This window comes from Lontra canadensis, unplaced genomic scaffold, assembly GCF_010015895.1.
Source record: "Lontra canadensis isolate GAN:19392208 unplaced genomic scaffold, GSC_riverotter_1.0 scaffold17, whole genome shotgun sequence".
Lineage (NCBI taxonomy): Eukaryota > Metazoa > Chordata > Mammalia > Carnivora > Mustelidae > Lontra > Lontra canadensis.
The window spans coordinates 23,981,767-24,003,738 of record NW_022631011.1 but is presented as its reverse complement, the minus strand read 5'-3'; the positions used below and the strand labels follow the sequence as shown (position 1 = coordinate 24,003,738).

Below are 21,972 nucleotides of genomic sequence, written 5' to 3'. Positions count from 1 at the left end.
GCAGAGAAAGTTTCGAAGTATTTGCAAGGTGGATATTGGTATTGTCCTCCTTAATTTATACAGGAGAAAATGGTGACTTAACCAGGAAGAAGAACAGTTGAAATGTGAACCTAGGGTAATTTTTAAAGTTTAAAATTTGTGTATATGCTATAATTTTCATCTCAATAAAAAATAAGAGAAAAAAAAACAAAAAAATATCCTTTATAAAATGTTCAGTAAATTCGTACTTGAAATATTCTAAACTGCATAGAAGAGCTACAGAAATCAATTTAAAAAATTAAAAGATTCCAACTTATTTCTATACTTTGATTTTTATTTTCATTTTTTAGGAAGGGATTAATGGTAAATTTAATAAATAGTAAGTTATTTCCTTCTTGACACCCTGCCCAGTGCTCTAAAATCTGATAAAATCCCCCTCCTTCTTTGAGAAAAGTGCTTAGGAAGTTAGCACCCTCACCAATTTCCCAGAACCCACTTTGAATAGATACATGGGTTTTACTAATGCAAAACACTCTGCATAGACCACAAATTTTATATCTGACACACAGTTCATACTAGTTAAGTGTCTTTTGGATCTTTATGGTTGTTTTTTTGGTTTTTGTTTTTTTTTTTTTAAGATTTTATTTATTTATTTGACAGAAAGAGAGAGAGAGGGGCAACACACAGGCAGAGTGGGAGAGGGAGAATCAGGCTTCCCGCTGAGCAGGGAGCCTGATGTGGGACTTGATCCCAGGACTGCAGGATCGTGACCTTACCTGAAGGCAGAAGCTTAATGACTGAGCCACCAAGGTGCCCCTCTTTGGGATCTTTGACCCCACCTGAGCATTTCTCCATACCACCAATCTAAGTAATAAATATGTCTTACTCCAGGGGACCAAACTGGGAAGAAAGCTATGAGCACCAACTCAGAACTCTCTACCTTCAGATCAGACATACTGGATCTTCGTCAGCAGCTGCGTGAAATCACAGAGAAAACCAGCAAGAACAAAGACACTCTGGAGAAGTTACAGGCAAGTGGGGATGCCCTGGTGGACAGGCAGAGTCAACTGAAAGAAACTTTGGAGAATAACTCTTTCCTCATCACCACTGTGAACAAAACCCTCCAGGCGTATAATGGATATGTCACAAATCTGCAGCAAGACACCAGCGTGCTGCAGGGCAACCTGCAGAGCCAAATGTACTCTCATAACGTGGTCGTTATGAACCTCAACAACCTGAACCTGACCCAGGTGCAGCAGAGGAACCTCATCACCAATCTGCAGCGGTCTGTGGATGATACGAGCCAGGCCATCCAGCGAATCAAGAATGACTTCCAAAATCTGCAGCAGGTTTTCCTTCAAGCCAAGAAGGACACTGATTGGCTGAAAGAGAAAGTGCAGAACTTACAGACACTGGCTGCCAATAACTCTGCCTTGGCCAAAGCTAACAATGACACCCTGGAGGATATGAACAGCCAGCTCAATTCATTCACGGGGCAGATGGACAACATCACCACAGCCTCCCAAGCCAACGAGCAGAACCTGAAAGACCTGCAGGACGTACACAAGGACGCGGAGAACAGGACGGCCATCAAGTTCAGCCAGCTGGAGGAACGCTTCCAGCTCTTTGAGACGGATATAGTGAACATCATTAGCAACATCAGTTACACTGCCCACTACCTGCGGACGCTGACCAGCAATCTGAATGAAGTCAGGACCACGTGCACTGATACACTGACCAAACACACAGATGATCTGACCTCCTTGAATAACACACTAGCCAACATCCGTTTGGATTCTGTTTCTCTCAGGATGCAGCAAGATATGATGAGGTCAAGGTTAGACACTGAAGTAGCCAACTTATCAGTGATTATGGAAGAAATGAAGCTGGTAGACTCCAAGCATGGTCAGCTCATCAAGAACTTTACAATACTACAAGGTAAGTGAAAATTCTGAATGTATTCGTTTTAGTTACTGATTGATATATAACAAATTACCCTAAAAGTCAGCAACTTAAAAACAGTGAACATTTGCCATCTCAAGTTTGTGTGGATCAGGAATTCAGGAGTGGCTTAGCTTGGTGATTCTGGCTCAGTATCTCTTGTAAGGTTGTGTCAAGATATTGGCCAGGGCTGCAGTCATCTTGAACTCTTAACTGGGACTGAGGACCTCCTTCCAAGATAACTCATGCACATGGCTCTTGGTAGGAGGCATCAGTTCCCTACTGGCTGTTGGCAAGAGATTTTCGATTCTGGCAATGTGAAGTTGCTTGAGTGTTCTCACAGTATGGCAGCTGGCTGACTGCCAAGTAGGTGATCCAAGAGAAAGCACAAGAAAAAGCCACATGCCTTTTATGACCTAGCTTCAGAAGTCACATACTATCACTTCCACCATATTCTGCTCTTTAAAAATGTCATTAAGTCCAACCCACACTCAAGGGGCAGGTAGATTAAGCTCCACATCTTGAAAAGAGTTTTAACTGTGACTTTGTGGATAGCACTCAAAGGCAGTCCATTAACTATTTGCTGAATTTGGACTTTCTCAGTGCCTTGCTCTTTCAATGTCATTATAAATCGGGCTCCTTTGAAAGTAGGATTAATTTGTTTAGGTCACAGGGATTCCCGTTTCTAAGTGTCATAAGCAGAGGGATGGTTGGCCATCACAGTAACTGTAAAGCCACAGAAGACAGAAAGAATGTGACCTGCATATAAAATCTGAGTTTTACTCTGATCCAGGTCACCCACGTAAATTGAAAATTCTTGGGTCAAATTAACTCTCCTTCTGAAGATTTGTGGCAGCCATATATTAATAACATTTTTCAGTCATGAACTATTTTCACTGCTTTTATGTTGAAAGTACTATGTGAAAGATGATGTACTAAGCACTCTGGGGCATGCAGAGAGGCCCAGATGGTCTTTCCCCTCAGGTAGCTTAAAATCAGGAGAATTTTAGAGTATCAGGAGATTGCCTGTAAGCAAAGAAATCCTGATTTTCAAAAAGAGGAAATATGCATAGACATACTGTGTAGAATGGGGAATTGGTCTTCAAGCCTGAAAAGAGGTTGTTAAGAGGATAATTTGTTAGCTTTTGGGAAAGCAGCAGTCATCAGAGTGAGATCACTAAGAAGAAGGCAGGTGAACCTAATCTTATTTCTGTACATTAATAGAGTTATTAGATTGTTTAAACTAGAAGAATAAGGGTGCCTAGGTGGCTCAGCTGGTTGAGCGACTGCCTTCAGCTCAGGTCATGATCCCGGACTTCTAGGATCGAGTCCCACATCGGGCTCCCAGCTCTTTGGGGAGTCTGCTTCTCCCTCTGATCTTCTACTCTCTCATGCTCTCTCTCACTCATTCTCTCTCAAATAAGTAAATAAAATTTTAAAAAACCTAGAAGAATAAAAAAATAGCGTACCTGGATTTTACCAAGACATTTGTCATTGATGCTGTCAAGAACAAGATGGAGAAAGTAGGTGCTGAATTACATCGCAGTTGGGTGAATTTATTAGTGATGTTGGTTTTCTATGCTATGTAACAAAGTACAAACTCAGCAGCAAGAGACAATACCCATTTCTTATCTCACAGTATCTGTAGATCAGGTGTCTGGGTAAGGCTTGGGGCCTCTGCCCCAAAGCAGGATACCCTGTCATTGAGGGGCTGAGGTTTCATCAGAGGCTTGACTGGGGAAATTCCGTTTCTGTGCTCCCTTGGGTGCCTGACAGTATTCATGTCCTTGCAAATGTGAGACTGAGGTTCTTGGGGTCTTTTGTGGGCAAGAAGGGGTACTGGGCTAGAGGTCACCTGTAGCCCCTTGCCATGTGACCATCCAACCACACCGCAGCTTCTTCAAAACTGGCAGGGGAGTCTCTCATTCTAGTCTGCTGAGACAGTGTTATGTAATGTAATCTCATCTAATGGAAGTCAAGGGAGTGACATGCCATCACCTTTGCCATGTTCTATTGGTTAGAAGCAAGTCACAGGTTGCACACTCAAGGGGAAGAGATGATACAAGGGCATGAGTCATTGGGGGTGACCCTAGGGTATGTCTTCCACAGTATGTACATAAAGAATGGCAGTTCAATGAGCCCCTGGGGGGCTGGCAGCAGGTCTGGATGGCAGATGGCAGAGCCCCATTCAACAGCTTTGTCAGTGACTAGCATGAGGATATAGATAACCTGATAATCCACTACTTGTGTGACGTGAAACTACATATACTAGCCCATGGATGCTAGAATCATAATCCAGAATGACCTGGAGAGGCTAGAATAGTTAAGAGGTGCCAACAAAATGGAAGAGATAGGGAATACATGTAAAATCCTGCTTGAGGTTGGAAAAGGCCGGACAGACAGATGTTGATGGAAGAGCATGTGTATGAAAAGCATGGTGGTTTTAATCGACTGTAAGCAAGTCACTGTGTCTGGCAGTGAATCTAATGTGATCTTTGATTATATCAATGAAAATGATAGGAGGTGATACCTTACTCTGTTCAGTATGGCAAGACTACCCCTGCAGGATAGTGTGTACTTTGAGGGACCTCTTTCAAAGGGTCATTGACAGACCAGCATGCTCAAGAAAAATACACCCAGGATTATGGAGTCTAGATGTGGTTGGGGAAGGATTGCAAGACCCGGGAACATTAACCTGTAGGAGACACTGCTTTAGTGGAGACAAGGCAGCTATCTACAGGTATTTAAAGACTATCACGTGGGGGGCGCCTGGGTGGCTCAGTGGGTTAAAGCCTCTGCTTTTGGCTCAGGTCATGATCCCAGGGTCCTGGGATGGAGCCCCGCATCGGGCTCCCTGCTCAGCAGGGAGCCTGCTTCCTCCTCTCTCTCTCTGCCTACTTGTGATCTCCGTCTGTCAAATGAATAAATAAATAATCTTAAAAAAAAAAAAGACTATCATATGGAAGAAATTTCATGTGACATCTGGGGAGGGTGAAACAGGACTAGTGGGTATTCATGAATAGAAAACAAATTTTGGTTTTATGTGATGTTCCTTATAAAAATTGGTGTTGCCTGTAAATACAATGGCTTCCCTGAGCAATATTGGTGTCCCAGCTCCAGAGGAGACAGACATTGTGGGTACGAGTCATACTCTGAATAAGGGGCAGGCTTTCAGATGATCAGAAAGTTCTTCAGTGATTGCTTTAGTTTTTTCCTATTCTTTCTCAACCTAAATTCAGAAGGAGGGCAGATATCAGTAGTTGCGCAACCACATAAAATAAGAGCTTTCTCAATTTCTGTTGGCACTGTGAAACCTTAGAGAATCCTGTTGCAGTACTCTGGATATTTTCTACCTATAAGTTTTACAGTTTTATTATTCCATCCAGTTGCTAGCTTGCCTTCTACAAGTAAACTTCTAACATATTTAGTGTGTAGACAGTGTTGCTTGGCAGCTAAGGAAGTGTACAAAAAGCTTTTTAACTGAAGATTCAGACCCTGGCTTTCAATTAGGTAATGTTTCCACTAGTATGATTGTTTTTATTCACTAATATTGAGTGTGAATGCACTGAGCACTTGACTCAAACTCTGTAAGACAGGTACTTATTTATATTCTTTCTTTTTTTAGAGATTGTGTGTGAGCCAGGGGCAGGGAGGGGTTTGGGGAAAGGCAAGGGAGAGAGAGAATCCGAAGCAGGCTTCATGCCCAGCACGGAGCCCACCGTGGAGCTCAGTCTCACAACACTGAGATCATGACCTAAGCCAAAATCAAGAGTCAGATGCTTAACCGACTGAGCCACCTAGGCATCCCAAGTAAGATGGTACTTACAAGATCATCACCAGTTTATAGATGAAACTAAGGTTTGGAGCGGTGTTTAAGGAACTTGCTCAAATTCACAGAGATGGTAGCAGCTAAACAGGATCTGAGCCCAGGCTTTCTGGTGCCAAGGCCCATGCTGTTAACCCCATCTTGGATCACCAAAAGTGCATGCCCTTCTTCCCAGTCCTTAGGTGTCCCACAGTCTGTGAGTGCAGGGAGCTGGGATTTCATTCTAAGTGCGGCATGGTGGGGACATGATCTGATTTATATTTTTAAAAGGTCATTCTGGGTGTGGGGAGGGGAGTGAGGTGGGAGAAGGATAGATTACAGGGGAGCAAGCAGGGCAACAGGGGTCCAGTGCAGGGCTTTGGGCCAGTTATGAGTGACTTGGAGGTAAGAGAAATGGGTCTCCTCATTTCTCCTTCCTCAGGAGGAGTGTTGTAGGCAGAACCAAGGGCAGGCTTGTCCTTCCCTGGCCATCAGGACCCTGTCTGGCTTTATCCAGCTATGCTCCCCAAGGGGAGGAACCTACAGATGGAAGGGGATAGGAGTATTCAGAGCTCACATCAACCTGTTCTTGACCCCCATTTGGTGCTCAGGACCCTGGAGTTTCCTACCCAACGTGTTCTTAGCCCAGAGGAGCAGCCAAGGCTGTGTGTTGTAGGGGTGCTTGTGGAGGGGTGTGGACAGAAATGGAACACAGGGTCAGGGGCTGATGTATGTGATTGGACAAGGCTGGTGGTGGATCGATAGTGGAGGGTGAGGGAAAGAGAGGAGCAGAATGTCTCCTCGGTTTTTAGCTTGAGCAAGTAGGTGGAAGGACAGACTGGGGAGGTTCAGGAAGAGAGGCCCGTTTAGACATATTAAGAGGAACATGTCTTTGAGGAGGAGGTTTCTGACTCTGTGTTTCTAAAACACTGGAGATCCTGGCTTCTGAATGGTATTTTCCTTTTCTCATTTGCCTTCCCGTATAACTTTTATCCTTGGTCTTTTCATTACCTGTGCTTTTTGTGAATTGACCTCAGAAACATCTCTAGTTGCCCCCTTTCTGTTCCATCTGTTCAACTTCCTACAGAACAGGATTATCCATGAGGTGTTCCCAGAGAACAAGAGACTGGGGGCAGGGCTCCATTTCCCAGTGCACTTCTTTGCTCCCTCTCTCCTTTTCCTCCAAGCAGATCTCTTCCCCGAGGAGGAGGGAGAGATGGGACAAAGCAGGAGGGAGCCAGGATTGGATTCACTTTGGATTATGCTGGCCTTGCCTCTGCAAGGTTCAGAGTGCTCTCATGCTTTCTGGGACATCCTTTTGACTCGCACTTCATGAACCCTCATGCCTACGGGATGGCTCACAGGAGACACTGGCCTCATTGCAAAATAGAAGCGGAAGTTGACGGCTTGCACTAAGCTAGGTGATAACATGGAAATAGACATTAAACTCCATGTTGAATCCCAGGAACAGTTATCTCTGTATCTGTAAACCAACAAAACAAAACAAACCTTACTAAGAAAGCCTTATTTTTTGTTACAAATAATATAAATACTTTTGTGCTCATTATGTATATGAAGGACTTCATATGTCATAATGCATAATGCAGAGAATGTGAAGTTGCCCCTCCTAGCCCAGGCAGAGGGCCCCCTTCCTCTGCTCTTCTGAGAGAGGCATCAGATTCAGTAAGTGAGAACAAGAATTCTGGAATGGGACAGACCCAGACACAAATACCAAGTTCCTCATCCTCGTCTGCATCTACCCTTTCAAGTGACGAGAACTTAAGGAGATAATGTAAATAAGATTTTAGTGCAGTGCCTAGCAGGTAGTGGGCTAATATTCATACCCAAGTGTAAGTTCAGCACCTCTGCAAGATTTCCCCTCTCCTGCAGCCCCAGCCGCTACATCACAGTGGAAGACAACAGCTTCTGTGCCCAAGGAATAAAATTGTACAGAAGCAGGTCAACTTCGATTTGGGTCTAACAGTGCTTACTGCTGGTAGCCTGCGGCCCAGCCCTGGAGAGGAATCAGACTCAGGTGCTGCTGACAGCAAGCTTCAACTCATTTTTCAGTCCCGTGTTTTCAATATGCCAGGCATACTGCCGAGCCCTGGGTTCAGGGGTCTGCTTTCATTGTTACAGCTCTTTAAGGTTGGAATTACCAGTCTCCATTTGCAGGGCTGGGAACCACGGCACAGAGAGCCCGAGTAACTTTTCCAAGGTCAAGGAGCTAGTAAATTGTCAGTACTAACATTGGATCTTTCTAGTTCCCAAAGCCATGCTTCCACATGACACCCTGCTACCGTGTGATAACGAAAGAGAACAGACGGCATGTTGGGAAGTTGAAATGTGGGAGACTTTATTTTCAGGAGAGCAATTGGTAGAGGTTAAATAAGAGATTGACATTTGAGCTGCATCTTAACAGATACCTAGGAGGGCCGAAAGGATCAGGCAGGAGGCCTCAGTTTCTCTCACTGCCAACCCCGTCCACTCTTGCCACGCTTCCTCAAACAAAACCATTTGTCTGAGGACCCTTCAGAGCAGGCACTGGAAGGCAAAGAAGTGGACTGTTGCCAGTGGGTGAGAAATAGCGGTTTAAATATACCCTGCGGACAAGGGTGTGTTTGTGGAGAAGGAGCCTCTGGGGATTTCCAGAAGGCTATCTTAAACATGAGGTTAAGAATTGAATTAATTTTCAAAATGATTGCCAAATAATATCCTGTCCATTTCCTAGTGATATAAGGGCTTTGAAAGTACTTCAGTGAAACAGGATGACTTTTTCATAATGTAGGTATTTAGTAAATGTTTGATTTAGATTTTTTTTAATTTTATTTTTTATAAACATATATTTTTTTCCTAGATTTTTTTTAAATGAAGTAAAATGTCTCCGATTATGTTACTAGTTTTCTCTAGCTTCCAACCTTACCGCTAGAGGTTCTAAAATCAAGTCTCCAAAATTTTGGACAGCAGTAAGAATTAAAGCGGTTTCTCTACTTTCTGTTTTGTTGGCAAATAAATTGGAAACTTATCTCAGGGGTAGGACACAGGGCTGGGCCCTCCCCAAGGTCCACAGTTTAGTGTCTAAAGCAGAAATGGTGCAACGATTTAAAATCATCTGTCCTTCTAACTGCTTGTTTGGAGGATTCAGGTGTCTCAGTCTCCCTGCTCTGGAGGGTGGGGAACACGGGGAGGAGGCCTTGCAGGCAGCGAAATATGGGCTGCTCCCTGGCCTGGTCTAAGTCAGACTCAGACATTTCGGGAGCTTGGGCTGGCTTTGCCAGTACCTCAGTGCATATCCTGGCATGTCAGAACCAGAGCCAGAGAGCCACTCACTTGGCCTTGAAAGAAACTCTCAAATTTGCTTCTGAGAGGGCCATCACACATGCCTCCACCTGGGAGCTAACACATTCTCAACTCTGAGGACAAGTCATTACTACGCATGCTTAGAAATACTCTTGTGTTATTTATCTCACTGTTTTAAGGCACTAGGGGTGGCTTGTCTTTTATTTCATTTTATTTTCACTTCAACAGCTGCCCAATAAAAGGTGCATGTAAGACCTTAAAGTCTGGGATCATCCAGATGCTAACAAGCGATACTACCGTCCTGTGTCCTAGAGGAAGATATACCCGTTAATAATCTGTTTTATGGGCATTAATAATCTGTTTTTCTGGGTGTCCAGTACTGGCTTTTCAAGTGGCTTTAGCTCTTTTTTCTCAGTAATTTTTAAAAAGAAATAAGTAGGAAACGTCTAGGTCTTAATGAGCAAAGTATGGTCTTACTGAATATGTAAGTATTAATGACTGAATCCTCTTACATATGGGGACACATAGAATACGTTTTTATTTAGCCCAGCATTGGAAGGCCAGCTTCCTGCTCTAGCACCGTGACGATTTTCCCAAGGCCGGGGCAGCTGTGGATGAAGAAGTCAGTAACACGGTGCTTGCCAGGATGTTATCCACAGTGATGAGTATTCAAACTAATTAAGAGAGTCAGATAACTGATTTGTGATTGATGTAGTGCTTCATGCAAAAAAAAAAAAAAAATCCATTTTTATGCTCATCCAGCTGGTAAATGCCTCACAAGTAAGATTTATCAAAGGCAACAACTTGCATCATCTTTTGACATCTTTTTCTTTCTTCCCCAAGATCTAGAAGTTAGCATCTGCCGATACGTTGCACTGACTGTGGGATCCATGGTTGGTGCCGTTCTTAAAATAAGCCAGTACTTTTGTGTGGAGTGAGTGGGGACATTTGAGCAGCACTTCAGAGGGAAATAGCTAAATGCCATAAACTACCCAACCCCAGAAAGAAATAAGATTAATGAAAAGCGGTCATCCTAGGTGAGGTAGGTCTCAGATTCATATCAGGAGAGTAAGAGAGAACTATGTGTCTTTGGAGGTCTGTCAGAAACCAGTGGAAGGTGTTCTGGGAGAAACAGAACTCCCTGTCACATTGGTCTGTCCCATCAGGTAGACAGACCCCTGAACAGTCTCTGTTCCAAGCACACAGGTAAATTCCTTTCCCATCACCTGCAAGTATAGTAACAAACCCAGTTGTGAGCCATTGAGAAACACTGATTGTTGGCAAAACCCATAAAAGGAATAAGGATAAAGAATCTCTAAAGCCCTTGAATTTCTCAACAGACCTTCTCCATTATTTAGATTCCATAAGGCTGAACATAGAACATTAAACAGAAATAGGTATGAAGAAAAGGTACTTTTATTTTTGCTATTATTCTAACAAATTAGAATTTTGTTGTGGGGTTTTGTTTTGTTTTGTTTTTTTGGCCTGTTGTCAGTATTGTTCCACTAGAACTTCCATAATGCACCAACCATTATGTAGGAATGCATATGCCACCTTCCCACTGTTAATCTCTAGGACGTTGTTTCTCAACTACACAAAGGGACTAAGATCCTTTTTCACAGGAGATAGATTTGGCAGTGAAAATCCACCTTCCTTATTTTTACTAATACACTTAATGAGCCTCCTCAGTTTAAAAAAGAAAAAAAACAAAAAACAAAAAAACCCTCGGATTGTAGATGCAGAGACCATTGGATCAATTCTTAAATGTGAGTAGAGTCAAGAAAGACCAGTCTCCCCAGGGTCATTTCATAGCAGCAGCCAGGGTCATCCTGAGACATAGACTGAGTGGAGCTATGCTTCTTAGAATAAGGTGAGGGATACCAGGCCATTTTCCCCCAGAAACCTCTCCCTTTGGTCTCTCCTGGGACCCAAAATGTTGGCATTAGTGCGCTAGGTCTTTGGATCTGTGACGCACATTCATTTGGTAAATCCTGTCTGAAAAATGTGCATGAGACATTGCTAGCTGCTAGTTGGGGAATTGCCTTCAAAGAACAAACAAGAACTAAAAGATGAAAGAGGAAGCACTTCCACCTGGGAGGACTGTATGGTAGGCGGACCATTTTCCAGATGAATGTGGGCAGAGGAAATTCTAAGAGCTGAGCTGCAGAAGGGCAGAGGAGGATGGAGTAAACACATGCTAGACCAGGTCATGAAAGCCTTGATTTAACACTGGGTGACCAAGTAGCGGGGGCTGAATGTTCTAGAGCAAGTGGAGATCAGATCAGAGTAAGGAAGACAAATGTGGGAAAGATGCAGAGTAGAGTGAAGGGAGAGGAATCAAAGGTAGGAAGAGCAGTTAAGAGGTTAGCACCCACACTGGGTCGTGATGAGTGACGGAAGAGATGGTTGTGATGATGTCATGAAAGGTGTAACGATAAAGTGAGGATAAGGTCCGTTTTAGACACGCCAGGTTGCAGGTGCTGGCAAGACATCCCAGAGAAAGGGGGACCATCTGACGAGGAGATAAGGACCAGGAGAGCTGATGACTGAGAAGCGCCAACAGGAACTGGGGGGCAGAGGTCAGTGAGTTGGATTCAGAGAGAAAATTTTTCATCACAAAGTCTTCTCAAGTCTCTCGCTTATGAAGCAGATAACCCTAGAAAGGGACACATTGAAACCAGTCTGAACTATTAGCATAAAACTCTCTTACAGCTCAGTAGAACGTCCACCAATAAATCCAAGGACGACATCATGGGTAGCCTTAAATAAGGAAAGCTGAGTCCAGAGCCAAGGTTCTTGCTAAGGGAGAACAGAATGGGTGGGCTAGTTGGGGCCATGGATAGTGTGAGGGTACAGTGGATGTCCACTGAGGCTTAGAAAGGGGAATGGGTCAGAGAGATCGCCCTACAGAGGCAGGAAGGCCTACTTCACTGTTCTGTCTTGTCCAGCTGGTGGGGGAGGACTGGGTAAGAGGGATCAAGAAAAACATAGGGTGGGAGGTCCACCCACCCTTCATCTCCCCAGCACTTCTGCCCAGCCAGCCTGAAAGGCTTTCTACTTCTATGGAAAGAATGAGTATAGATCTCTTTCACTTAACTCCTGTAGAACAGTGAGATTTCAGAAACTCAAGAATTCTGGAGAGTAGAATATTTGAGAATGGTGTCCTCCCAGGTCCAGTTATTTCCACATAAGAAGGAATTCCTGGGCCAGCTCCACCGCTAGACTGTGACTGTCCACGTCTCATCCTCCCGGGTGTATCTATCTTGAGGAGCTAGTGTTGAATAAGAAGTTTGACGTCTCTGGCTCAACCTATCCTCACAGGTGCTCTGGGGATCAAAGGTCATAGATGAAGGTCAGGTGACATAATATATGTGAAAGTACCTCGAAAACTCATTCACTCTATAAATCCTGGTTGTGGTGTATTTGCGTGCAGTTCCCTGTTGCCCCTGAGAACTTACAGGAAAAACAATCTCAGGTTACGCCACCTTCTCTAGGATGATAAAGGATAAGCGGATAGTCACGTTCTTCCTTTGGGAATAAATGGTATCCTTTTTTTCCCTTGCTTGCTCAATTCGATGGTCACCTGCTTTTTTCTCTAGCCCACCTTCCCTGTTTGCATTATTAGACTAACAAGCTGGGAGAGAGGACACTCTTCTCAGCTCAGCCCATCGAGCCCTTTCCCACCAAGACCCTCTGAGCCAAGAGTGAGGGAGGTTCAGCCCCAAGGACAGTAGCGTCCCCACAGCACGGTGGAGGAGACAAGAGGGCCAGCAGTGACATGACAAAGAAGAGGCTGGCGCCTGGTGTGCTGAGGGATTTAGCAGGCTGGTGCCTCTCAACATTTGATGGCATCTTTCTTCAACTTTTTTCCCATAACCCCTTGCACAGTGCTTGGCATATAGCAGGTTGTTAATAAATATTTGTCAAATTAATGAAAAGAAGGGGAAATCTGTGGGAGGGAATCCCCCATCCCAACCTGCACAGTTTTTCTGCTGCTGACAGAAAAGTGCCAGACGACTAAGGGAACCCAGGTTAATGGCATGAGTCACTTCTGTGGGGTTGACGGGAAGAAGACATCAGTGGACACCAGAGGGCTGTGTGCCATTAAGAGATACTCTAAATGTTTGGAGCAGAAAGGGTGAACTTAGTAAAGAAACCTTTCCATTAAAAAAAAAAAAAATCAACAATAGTATGGTGAAACAAGTAGCCCTCCTTAATGTATATACTTCGGAAAAAATCTATTTTTTTAGTTGGAGAGTTTATAAGAAGATAAATTCTTCACCACTACTCACAGTGGATTTCATGTTCACACCATTTATGCTTTTTTATATTTTAGGTCCTCCTGGCCCCAGAGGTCCAAAAGGTGACAGAGGACAGCAGGGACCCCCTGGTCCCACTGGCAACAAAGGACAGAAAGGAGAGAAGGGGGAGCCTGGTCCACCTGGCCCCGCCGGTGAGAGGGGCCCAATTGGGCCCGCCGGCCCCCCTGGAGAACGTGGCAGCAAAGGCTCCAAAGGCCTGCAGGGCCCCAAAGGCTCCCGTGGATCCCCCGGGAAGCCTGGCCCTCAGGGCCCCAGTGGGGACCCAGGCCCCCCTGGCCCAACTGGCAAGGACGGACCCCCTGGCCCTCAGGGCCCTCCTGGCTTCCAGGGACTGCAGGGCACTGTGGGAGAGCCGGGGGTGCCTGGACCACGGGGGCTGCCGGGCTTGCCTGGGGTGCCTGGCATGCCGGGCCCAAAGGGTCCCCCCGGCCCCCCAGGCCCATCGGGGGCAGCAATGCCCCTAGCCCTGCAGAATGAGCCAACCCCCACACCTGAGGCTAATGGTAAGTCTGAGACTTCCCTCACACCCGGGGTCAGGGGTGCTCTGTGCACTCATGGCCGGCCCCAGCATGCAGCCCCGTGTGCCCCCGTGCCCCGTTTTGCTTGGCTTTGAAGCCTCTGTGAGGGCAGGCACATGGCCTTGGCTGCTCTCACAGACCTCTGCCCCGGGTGGGGTCTCTCAGGAACTTTGTGTTTCTCTCTAAACACCATCATGTTCTATCACACTTGTTTATTTAGACAAGTCAGGCCCTTGGGGACAAATGCATCCCCTTCACGCAAGTCTGAGGCTGGCTACCCCCAGCCAGTCTTGTTCTCATCTTATGCCCCTCAGTAACCGTGTAGATGGAACTTTCTGTTACTAAAGCCCAGACTGCATGGTTTTGAGAGGGTGTTCTGGTTCTTCTACTTTTTTTAATTCAATTACCAAATTTTGATAATTCAGCAAAACCCTCAATGTTTGGTTAGCGACTAAGCCTATTTTTGTCTCCTTTGAATCACACCCAATTCCACTTGATTTCCTTAAGCACGACTCTGGTCGTCTTCGTTTTTTTCCACAAGCCCCGTTTTGGTTGTGGGTTCTCCCCTGTATTTACTGATGGGTTCCATAGGACTACAGACTAATGTGGCACATCTGTGGCTACTTAGCCTTTTGTTGTTTCTGTTCTGTCATTGTAAAGACTAATCCAGACGCAGAGGAACGAAGTCCCAGTGTCCGTAACTTTCTAGGCTCTGTAGTTCTTAGTACTGTGTCCTCTGCGGCCTGCCGCCCTCCTCCCCACTAGTGTCTGCTCCCAGCCTGTCCAGCACGGGCAGTCGCAGGCTCACACGTGGACGCGCGAACTGCTCCTGGCCTTGGAGGGAAGCAAGGCCAGAGCTATGGCCTCTTAAATATAACTGAAGAAGGGCGTAGTGCTTTGTATGTTTGTTGGTTTTTTAATTAATATTTTAAACGTTTGCGCTCCTAGGCTGCCCCCCTCACTGGAAGAACTTCACGGACAAATGCTACTATTTTTCGGTTGAGAAAGAAATTTTTGAGGATGCAAAACTCTTCTGCGAAGACAAGTCTTCACATCTCGTTTTCATAAACACAAGAGAGGAACAGGTATGTTTGCAGTATGCTTGGAGAAAACTATCATTTAAGGATTGTTTACATCTGGAAATTGCATGCTTAACTGGGGATTCAAAGATATCAAAAATCCGTAAGTCACATAAACACAGAAGGCTGCATTCTGGCGATTTGGGCTTTATCCAGTGACAAGAGCATTCATGGCATGGGAATTACGTCCTCTTGCTTCCACCTGAAAGATACTGCTGTATTAAGCCTGGAGATGGTGGCTCCTCCTGGTGGCTTCTCCCAGAAGAGCTGTAATATCGAAGAGAAGTACGCTGGCTGGCACCAAACACCTGTGGAGAGAGAAGCCAAGGGGCATGAGCACTATAGGGGTGGGTGCAGGGGACGAGGTGTGTGGCATCAGCAGTAGAGAAGGCCCTGAGGCCGAGCTCCCTCATGATCATGCTGGTGACCACTCCCTAGGCCCCTACTATGGGCCGGGCACTGTACAAGGCATTTCTTCTTTACACCTCACAGCAAGCCCAGAACCTGGGGTATTATTATTCCCCTTTTACAGATAAGAAAACTGAGGCCCCACAAGGTTTAATGGCTTTATTCATAGGATGACAAGTAAATGCAGAGCTGAGACTGAAACTGAGGTCCCTCTAGCAACAATGCCAGTGCTCTCTGGTGCCACACTGTTCCAGTGTCCTCCTTCAGTATCTTCAGCAGACGCAGCCCTGACAACAGATGTTTCCTACACTAACTGGGGCTGGGCATCCAGTCAGATGCCTGGGTTTTAGAATATGCAGACTTGGGTTCCATCTCAGCTCAGCCACTCACTACCTTGGTTGCTGGGAAGGCTTACAGACAGGTTGTGGCACATGGACATGGAAGCTGGCCCAAGGAAACGCTCAATAACTCCATGGCTGTTCATGTCATCAGAACACTGGAGCGACGAGTGATAGAAAGGAATGGAGCCTGGTGGGTTTCATTAAGTTGTCTGGGTGATTTGGAAGAGGAGCATCCCTTAAATATCATTTACAAACCTATAGGAGGAAAATGCGTCCAAGCCCCCAGCCACTGCAAAAAACAAAAAACAAAACAAACAAACAAAAAAAACAGGTGCAGTTAAAAAAAAAAAAAAAAGCAGAAGCATGTACACACTATAACACACCTTCTCTTAAACGTCCTTTCTTTTCCCCAAATGTTGCAGGGAAGGGGGCATTCCTCCAGATACCTGTCCCCCCCAAATAATGACACACTGCCACTGATTTGTGTTTCAGCAATGGATAAAGAAGCAGATGGTAGGGAGAGCGAGCCACTGGATCGGCCTCACAGACTCAGAGCATGAAAACGAATGGAAGTGGCTGGATGGGACATCTCCAGAGTATAAGTGAGTGTTCAGAGCCTTCCAGGCTATTCTCTGGTTCTCACCCCTTCCCTGGCCCCTTGCAGTCTTTAAACACCCTGTGTCCTAGATGCCCCTCACACTGAGGCTTCTGCTACCCGTTGTGTGTTTCCATGTGTGGTTGAGAATCAGTATGCTATAAACAAGTTTTTGGGTTTTTTTTTTTCCTTTTCATGGCATGAATTTTTTTTCATTCCTATGAAAAAAAACCAGAGACTCATAACATCTCGCAGTATGCTAAGTGTGGTGAGGTGTTCTCTTCCATCGCTGCTGTGAAGGAAAAGACTACACCAGGCACAATGAGAGCTCACTCCTGTTCAAGGGTCGGGAGCTCGCTTCAGGATAACACCGTCAGTGGCCCTGACCCCAGCTGGGCTTCTGGCCAGAGTGTCATTTATGAACTACAAGTTTGTGACAGATGCACCAGGCACAAAGATGTGGTGTGTGGGGGATAATCATCCTCTAAGTGTTTGAGAAGTCCTTGTTAGTCTGATGTGACCTGAATTCTATAAAGGCAGCAACAAAGAATGGAAACCCTTTACAATACCTGCACAGGCTCCCAGGCTCATGGCGACTTCTGGGCCCCTCTTTCAACCGCTAGGGCTGTCCTCTCCACTTCTTCCTTAATACAACCCCAGGGTCAGGAGATTGCTGAATTGTACCAATTTGAATTTCACTTCTTCCAACTCCTGTTTTGCCTCTAATGAATGTGAAAATATGCCACACACGGTACCACATGCAGCAGAATTTATGAAAACTCACCTCTAAATAACCAGCCTTTCCTTTGCTGGAGAAGAGAAGGCAGACACCCTGCAGAGGCTCAAGCAGGCATGAGGGCGTCACAGTTTGGAGGTTTGGAGGCAGCTGCGATCATCGCATGGGGGAGGAGACCGTGGGGTGCCTCAGGCTAAGACAGTGTCGGGGAGTATTGAGGTGTGACCCGTCGTGGTTAAGGACCGGGAGCTGGGGCCAGAGGTGGTGGAGAAGCCAGTGTGTCTAAAATGTTTCTGTGGGGGCGCCTGGTTGACTCGGCCAGTTAAGCATCCGACTCTTGAGATTTCAGCTCAGGGCATGATCTCAGGGTGTGATGTCCAGCCCCAAGTCAGCTTGAGCCCCAAGGTTCTGCACTCCTCAGAGAGTCTGCTTGAGATTCTCTCTCCCCCTCTGTCCCCGGCTCACTCATATGCGCTTTCTCTTGCTGGCTCTCTAAAAAATAAAATCTTTTTAAAATTTCTTTGAGAGAAAGAGCGCATGGACACAGGGGCAAGGAGCTGAGCAAGGAGCCTAACTCAGGGCTCCATCCTAGGACCTTGGGATTACGATCTGATCCAAAGGCAGATGCTTAACCGAATGAAACACCAGGCACCCCTAAAAAATAAGTAAATCTTTTTTTTAAATTAATTTATTTTAATAAACATATAACGTATTTTTACCCCCAGGGGTACAGGTCTGTGAATCACCAGGTTTACACACTTCACAGCACTCATCATAGCACATACCCTCCCCAATATCCATATCCCCACCACGCTCTCCCATCCCCCTCCCCCCAGCAACCCTTAGTCTGTTTTTTGAGATTGAATCTTTTATGGTTTGTCTCCCTCCCAATCCCATCTTCTTTCATTTTTTCTTTTCCTACCCCCCAACCCCCCCACATTGCATCTCCACTTCCTCATATCAGGGAGATCATATGATAGTTGTCTTTCTCCGATTGACTTATTTCGCTAAGCATAATACCCTCTAGTTCCATCCACGTCATCGCAAATGGCAAGATTTCATTTCTTTTGATGGCTGCATAGTATTCCATTGTGCATATATACCACATCTTCTTTATCCATTCATCTGTTGATGGACATCTAGGTTCTTTCCATAGTTTGGCTATTGTGGACATTGCTGCTATAAACATTCGGGTGCATGTGCCCCTTCAGAGCACCACGTTTTTATCTTTAGGATATATACCCAGTAATGCAATCGCTGGGTCATAGGATAGCTCTATTTTCAGTTTTTTGAGCAACCTCCACTCTGTTTTCCAGAGTGGTTGCACCAGCTTGCATTCCCACCAACAGTGTAGGACGGTTCCCCTCTCTCCACATCCTCGCCAGCATCTGTCATTTCTTGACTTGTTAATTTTAGCCATTCTGACTGGTGTGAGGTGGTATCTCATTGTGGTTTTGATTTGTAGTTCCCTGATGCCGAGTGATGTGGAGCAAAAAATAAATCTTAAAAAAAAAAAAAGTTTCTGTGTGTGCGTGTGCCTGGGCACAGTGAGACAAATCTTCCACATGACAAGCAAGATTAAAGTAGAGGCAGAAACCAGTGTAAGGCAATTTCTTCACAGAACAGTGACTAAACATCAAGATGGAACATTGGAAGGTTTTAAGTCTGCTTGGAAGGTAAGCCTCACAGTGCCCCCAAGGCAAATGGTTGGTTATCTGCCTGCTGGGGCAACAGATATCCTGTGTGCCCCTTCTGCACCTGTCCTTCGGGAGAGGAAGCTATACCACATCCTGCACTTGGGGGGTTAGCTGACAGTCCAAGGAGAGCACCCAGCACGGCATGATTATACCTCAGGAGACTCAAAACCGTTGGAAAGGTCGGCAGTAGAGATGAAAGATGGAAGTTATTAAAGGAAAAAGATAAAACTGGTCTTAGACAAGATTGCCGGGGTCTTTTTTTTTTTTTTTTTTAGGGAGTTGAAAGTAGGTGAGTCAAAAAAAAAAAAACACATCCAGCCACCTCTACTTTCCTCACAGCCCTAAGTGCAAAAAAGGTCTGGGTTAGACTCACTAAGAAATTTAGTGGGAAGCCTTCCTCCAAGAAAAAACTGTATTGGCCTATGTGAGATGGATTGAGCTGGACCATTACAGGCTTCACTGGCTTTCCCCAAGTGGAAATCTTCTCCCCTTCCCTTGGCTCTACAAGAGTCAGGTGACTTGGGAGGAGAACACCTGCATCAGTACCTGGGACCTGAGAAGGATGAGCTCACCAGGCCCCTTCCCGGAAACTCCGTCCCCAGTCACAGCCACCACGGAACCCCGCGAGGGCCTGGTCTTCTGCACTCCAGCCACAGCACCCCATCCCTCTCGCTTCCCACCCAGAGGAACACATACACTTGATGAGTCCACGGGATCAAGTTTTTTTTTGTTTTTTGTTTTTTATTTTTTAAAGATTTTATTTATTTGGGGCACCTGGGTGGCTCAGTGAGTTAAAGCCTCTGCTTTTGACTCAGGTCATGATCCCAGGGTCCAGCCCTGCATCCGGCTCTCTGCTCACAGCAGGGAGCCCGCTTCCCCCTCTCGCTCTGCCTGCCTCTCTGCCTACTTGTGATCTCTGTCAAATAAAATTTTTAAAAAATCTTTAAAAAAAATAATAAATAATAAATAAATAAATAAATAAATAATATTTTATTTATTTGACAGAGAGAGAGACAGCGAGAGAGGGAACCCAAGCACAGGGAGTGAGAGAGGGAGAAGCAGGCTTCCCACAGAACAGAGCCCAATGTGGGGCTCGATCCCAGGACCCTGGGATCATGATCTGAGCCAAAGGCTGATGCTTAACCAACTGAGCCACCCAGGCGCCCCCACGGGATCAAGTTTTAAAAAGCAAGAATAAATGAAGCAGATGGTTTATGCGGCCTCAACAACGAAAGGTTAATTTAATTTGACATAGAATAATAGACACTGCTCCAACTAGAAAAGGAGCCCGTGCAGGGAGGTCCGTCCGGGTTCCAGGCTCGGACGTGGCCTTCGTCACTGCCAGTACTCAAGCTTGCGGACCACATGTCCTTCTCTAGCAACCAGTCACAGAAGGGCCTGCAGCGGTATTGTGAAAACGAAAGGAAACGGGATTATGTATATAAAACGTTTAAGACCGTGTGTGGCCCATGGGAAGTGCTCGGGAAAGGTCACCTGCTCGTCCTTGTATGAGTATCACTATCATTGTCAGAATCTAAGTGTCTTCACACCGGTCAGTCACTGCAAAACACGACCACCTGCCTTTGAGGTGTTTTACCATATCCTGACTGAGGTGCCACACGCGCTGCCTCACTCAGATCCCACACCAGGGCCGTGAAGGAGAACATTCTCCACCATGACCTGGGGATGGGGTCTGAGCTCCAGGCTCCTAGGGGTCTCTCACCAGTATGTCCTTATATTTCACAACATGTCTATGAAAACTTCTTTCCTGGCCAGCATCAGACCCTGGACTGGAAATGGGGATCCAGCAGCCCACTGTCCCGTGTCCACATTCACTAAATTATCCTGGAGAGCCCGCTGTGAGCCAGCCTCTGTGCTGGCCTAGAGGATATTTCCTAGAGTATAGGGCCGGTGGTACTCATGAGACTTGTTGCTCTAAAGAAAGTCTGATTTCCGGGGCGCCTGGGTGGCTCAGTGGGTTGGGGCCTCTGCCTTCGGCTCAGGTCATGATCCCAGGGTCCTGGGATCAGGCCCCGCATCGGGCTCTCTGCTTGGTGGGGGGCCTGTTTCCTCCTCTCTCTCTCTCTGCCTGCCTCTCTGCCTACTTGTGATCTGTCTGTCAAGTAAATAAATAAATAAATAAATAAATAGAAAGTCTGATTTCCAAGACCATGTCACAATCAAGCAGACAGACATACCAGCCCTAAATGTGGACACAGAAAAGAGCAGGGCTTCAAGGGACATCTCAACATTCTCCTTGAAGGAGTTGACAGAACAAGTAGAAAAATCAGTAGGGATATGGTAAACGCTGTCGACTAACTTGGCGTAATCGATGTTTATGGGCTGCTTCACTCAATAGCTATAAATACACACTTTTCAAGTACATTCCATATATTTACCAAGACAGACGTGGTGGGCCATCAAACAAATCCTAATGAATTCAAAAAGAATGGAAATTACACAGAGTATGTTTTCTGACCGAAACAAAATTAAATTAGAAATCAGTAACAAAAAGATAGCTGCAAAATTGCCAAATATTTGGAAATGAAAGGACACACATCTAAATAACCCATGGATCAAAGGAGAAATCAGAAAGGAAATCTGCAAATGTGTCCAAGAAAAGAAAAATGCAACATATTGAAATGTGTGGGATGCAGCTGAAACAGGGTTTAGACTCCTTCAGAGTGCTTATGTTTGGAAAAAAAAAATTTTTTTAAGCTGAAAATCCATGATCTCAGCTGCCACTTTATATGAGTAGAAGAGGAGCACATTAATCCCAAAATAAGTAGAAGGAAGGAAATAATGATGACCAGAAAGCAGACAATGAAAGAGGACCGGTGAAACCAGGAGCACATCCCAGCGGAGCTTTCTGCTCCTGATGGAATAAATACAAGTATGTCGCTTGGCAGAGCTCGTCACCATTCACGGAGGCTGCCCAGTAGGAGTGGGGGAATTGGTCCCACATGGGGTGTAGATTCTGCCCACTGGCTTGGCTCAGAGCACAACTGTAAGGGAGCCTTGTAAGGCCTCTCCTGCCTACCCTGCCTGCACCTGCCCACCTTAGATCAGCAGAGACGTGATTGTCTTCCCAAGGGTTTCTCAAAACACACTTGAAGCTTCTCTCTTCCTCTTGTCCATTTCTTGGTCTCCTGCACGGGACATCATTTGGTGGAAGTATCCTATCAAGTGATGAGCAGCACTCCCGTCTCTGCTCTGGGCTGCCTCTCTATCCATGCAGACCCCTCCACATA

At 45.7% G+C, this 21,972-nt stretch overlaps 1 protein-coding gene across 1 annotated transcript in view; it reads left to right on the top strand.

Annotated features, from left to right (window-relative positions):
• Positions 1 to 21,972, top strand: part of COLEC12 (collectin subfamily member 12) — a 192,872-nt gene that overhangs the window by 155,881 nt on the left and 15,019 nt on the right. Inside the window, exons 5-8 of the mRNA XM_032859803.1 lie at positions 871 to 1,917; positions 13,362 to 13,850; positions 14,814 to 14,950; positions 16,186 to 16,295. Coding sequence (XP_032715694.1) covers positions 871 to 1,917; positions 13,362 to 13,850; positions 14,814 to 14,950; positions 16,186 to 16,295 — 1,783 coding nt within the window. The remainder of the gene's footprint in view (positions 1 to 870; positions 1,918 to 13,361; positions 13,851 to 14,813; positions 14,951 to 16,185; positions 16,296 to 21,972) is intronic.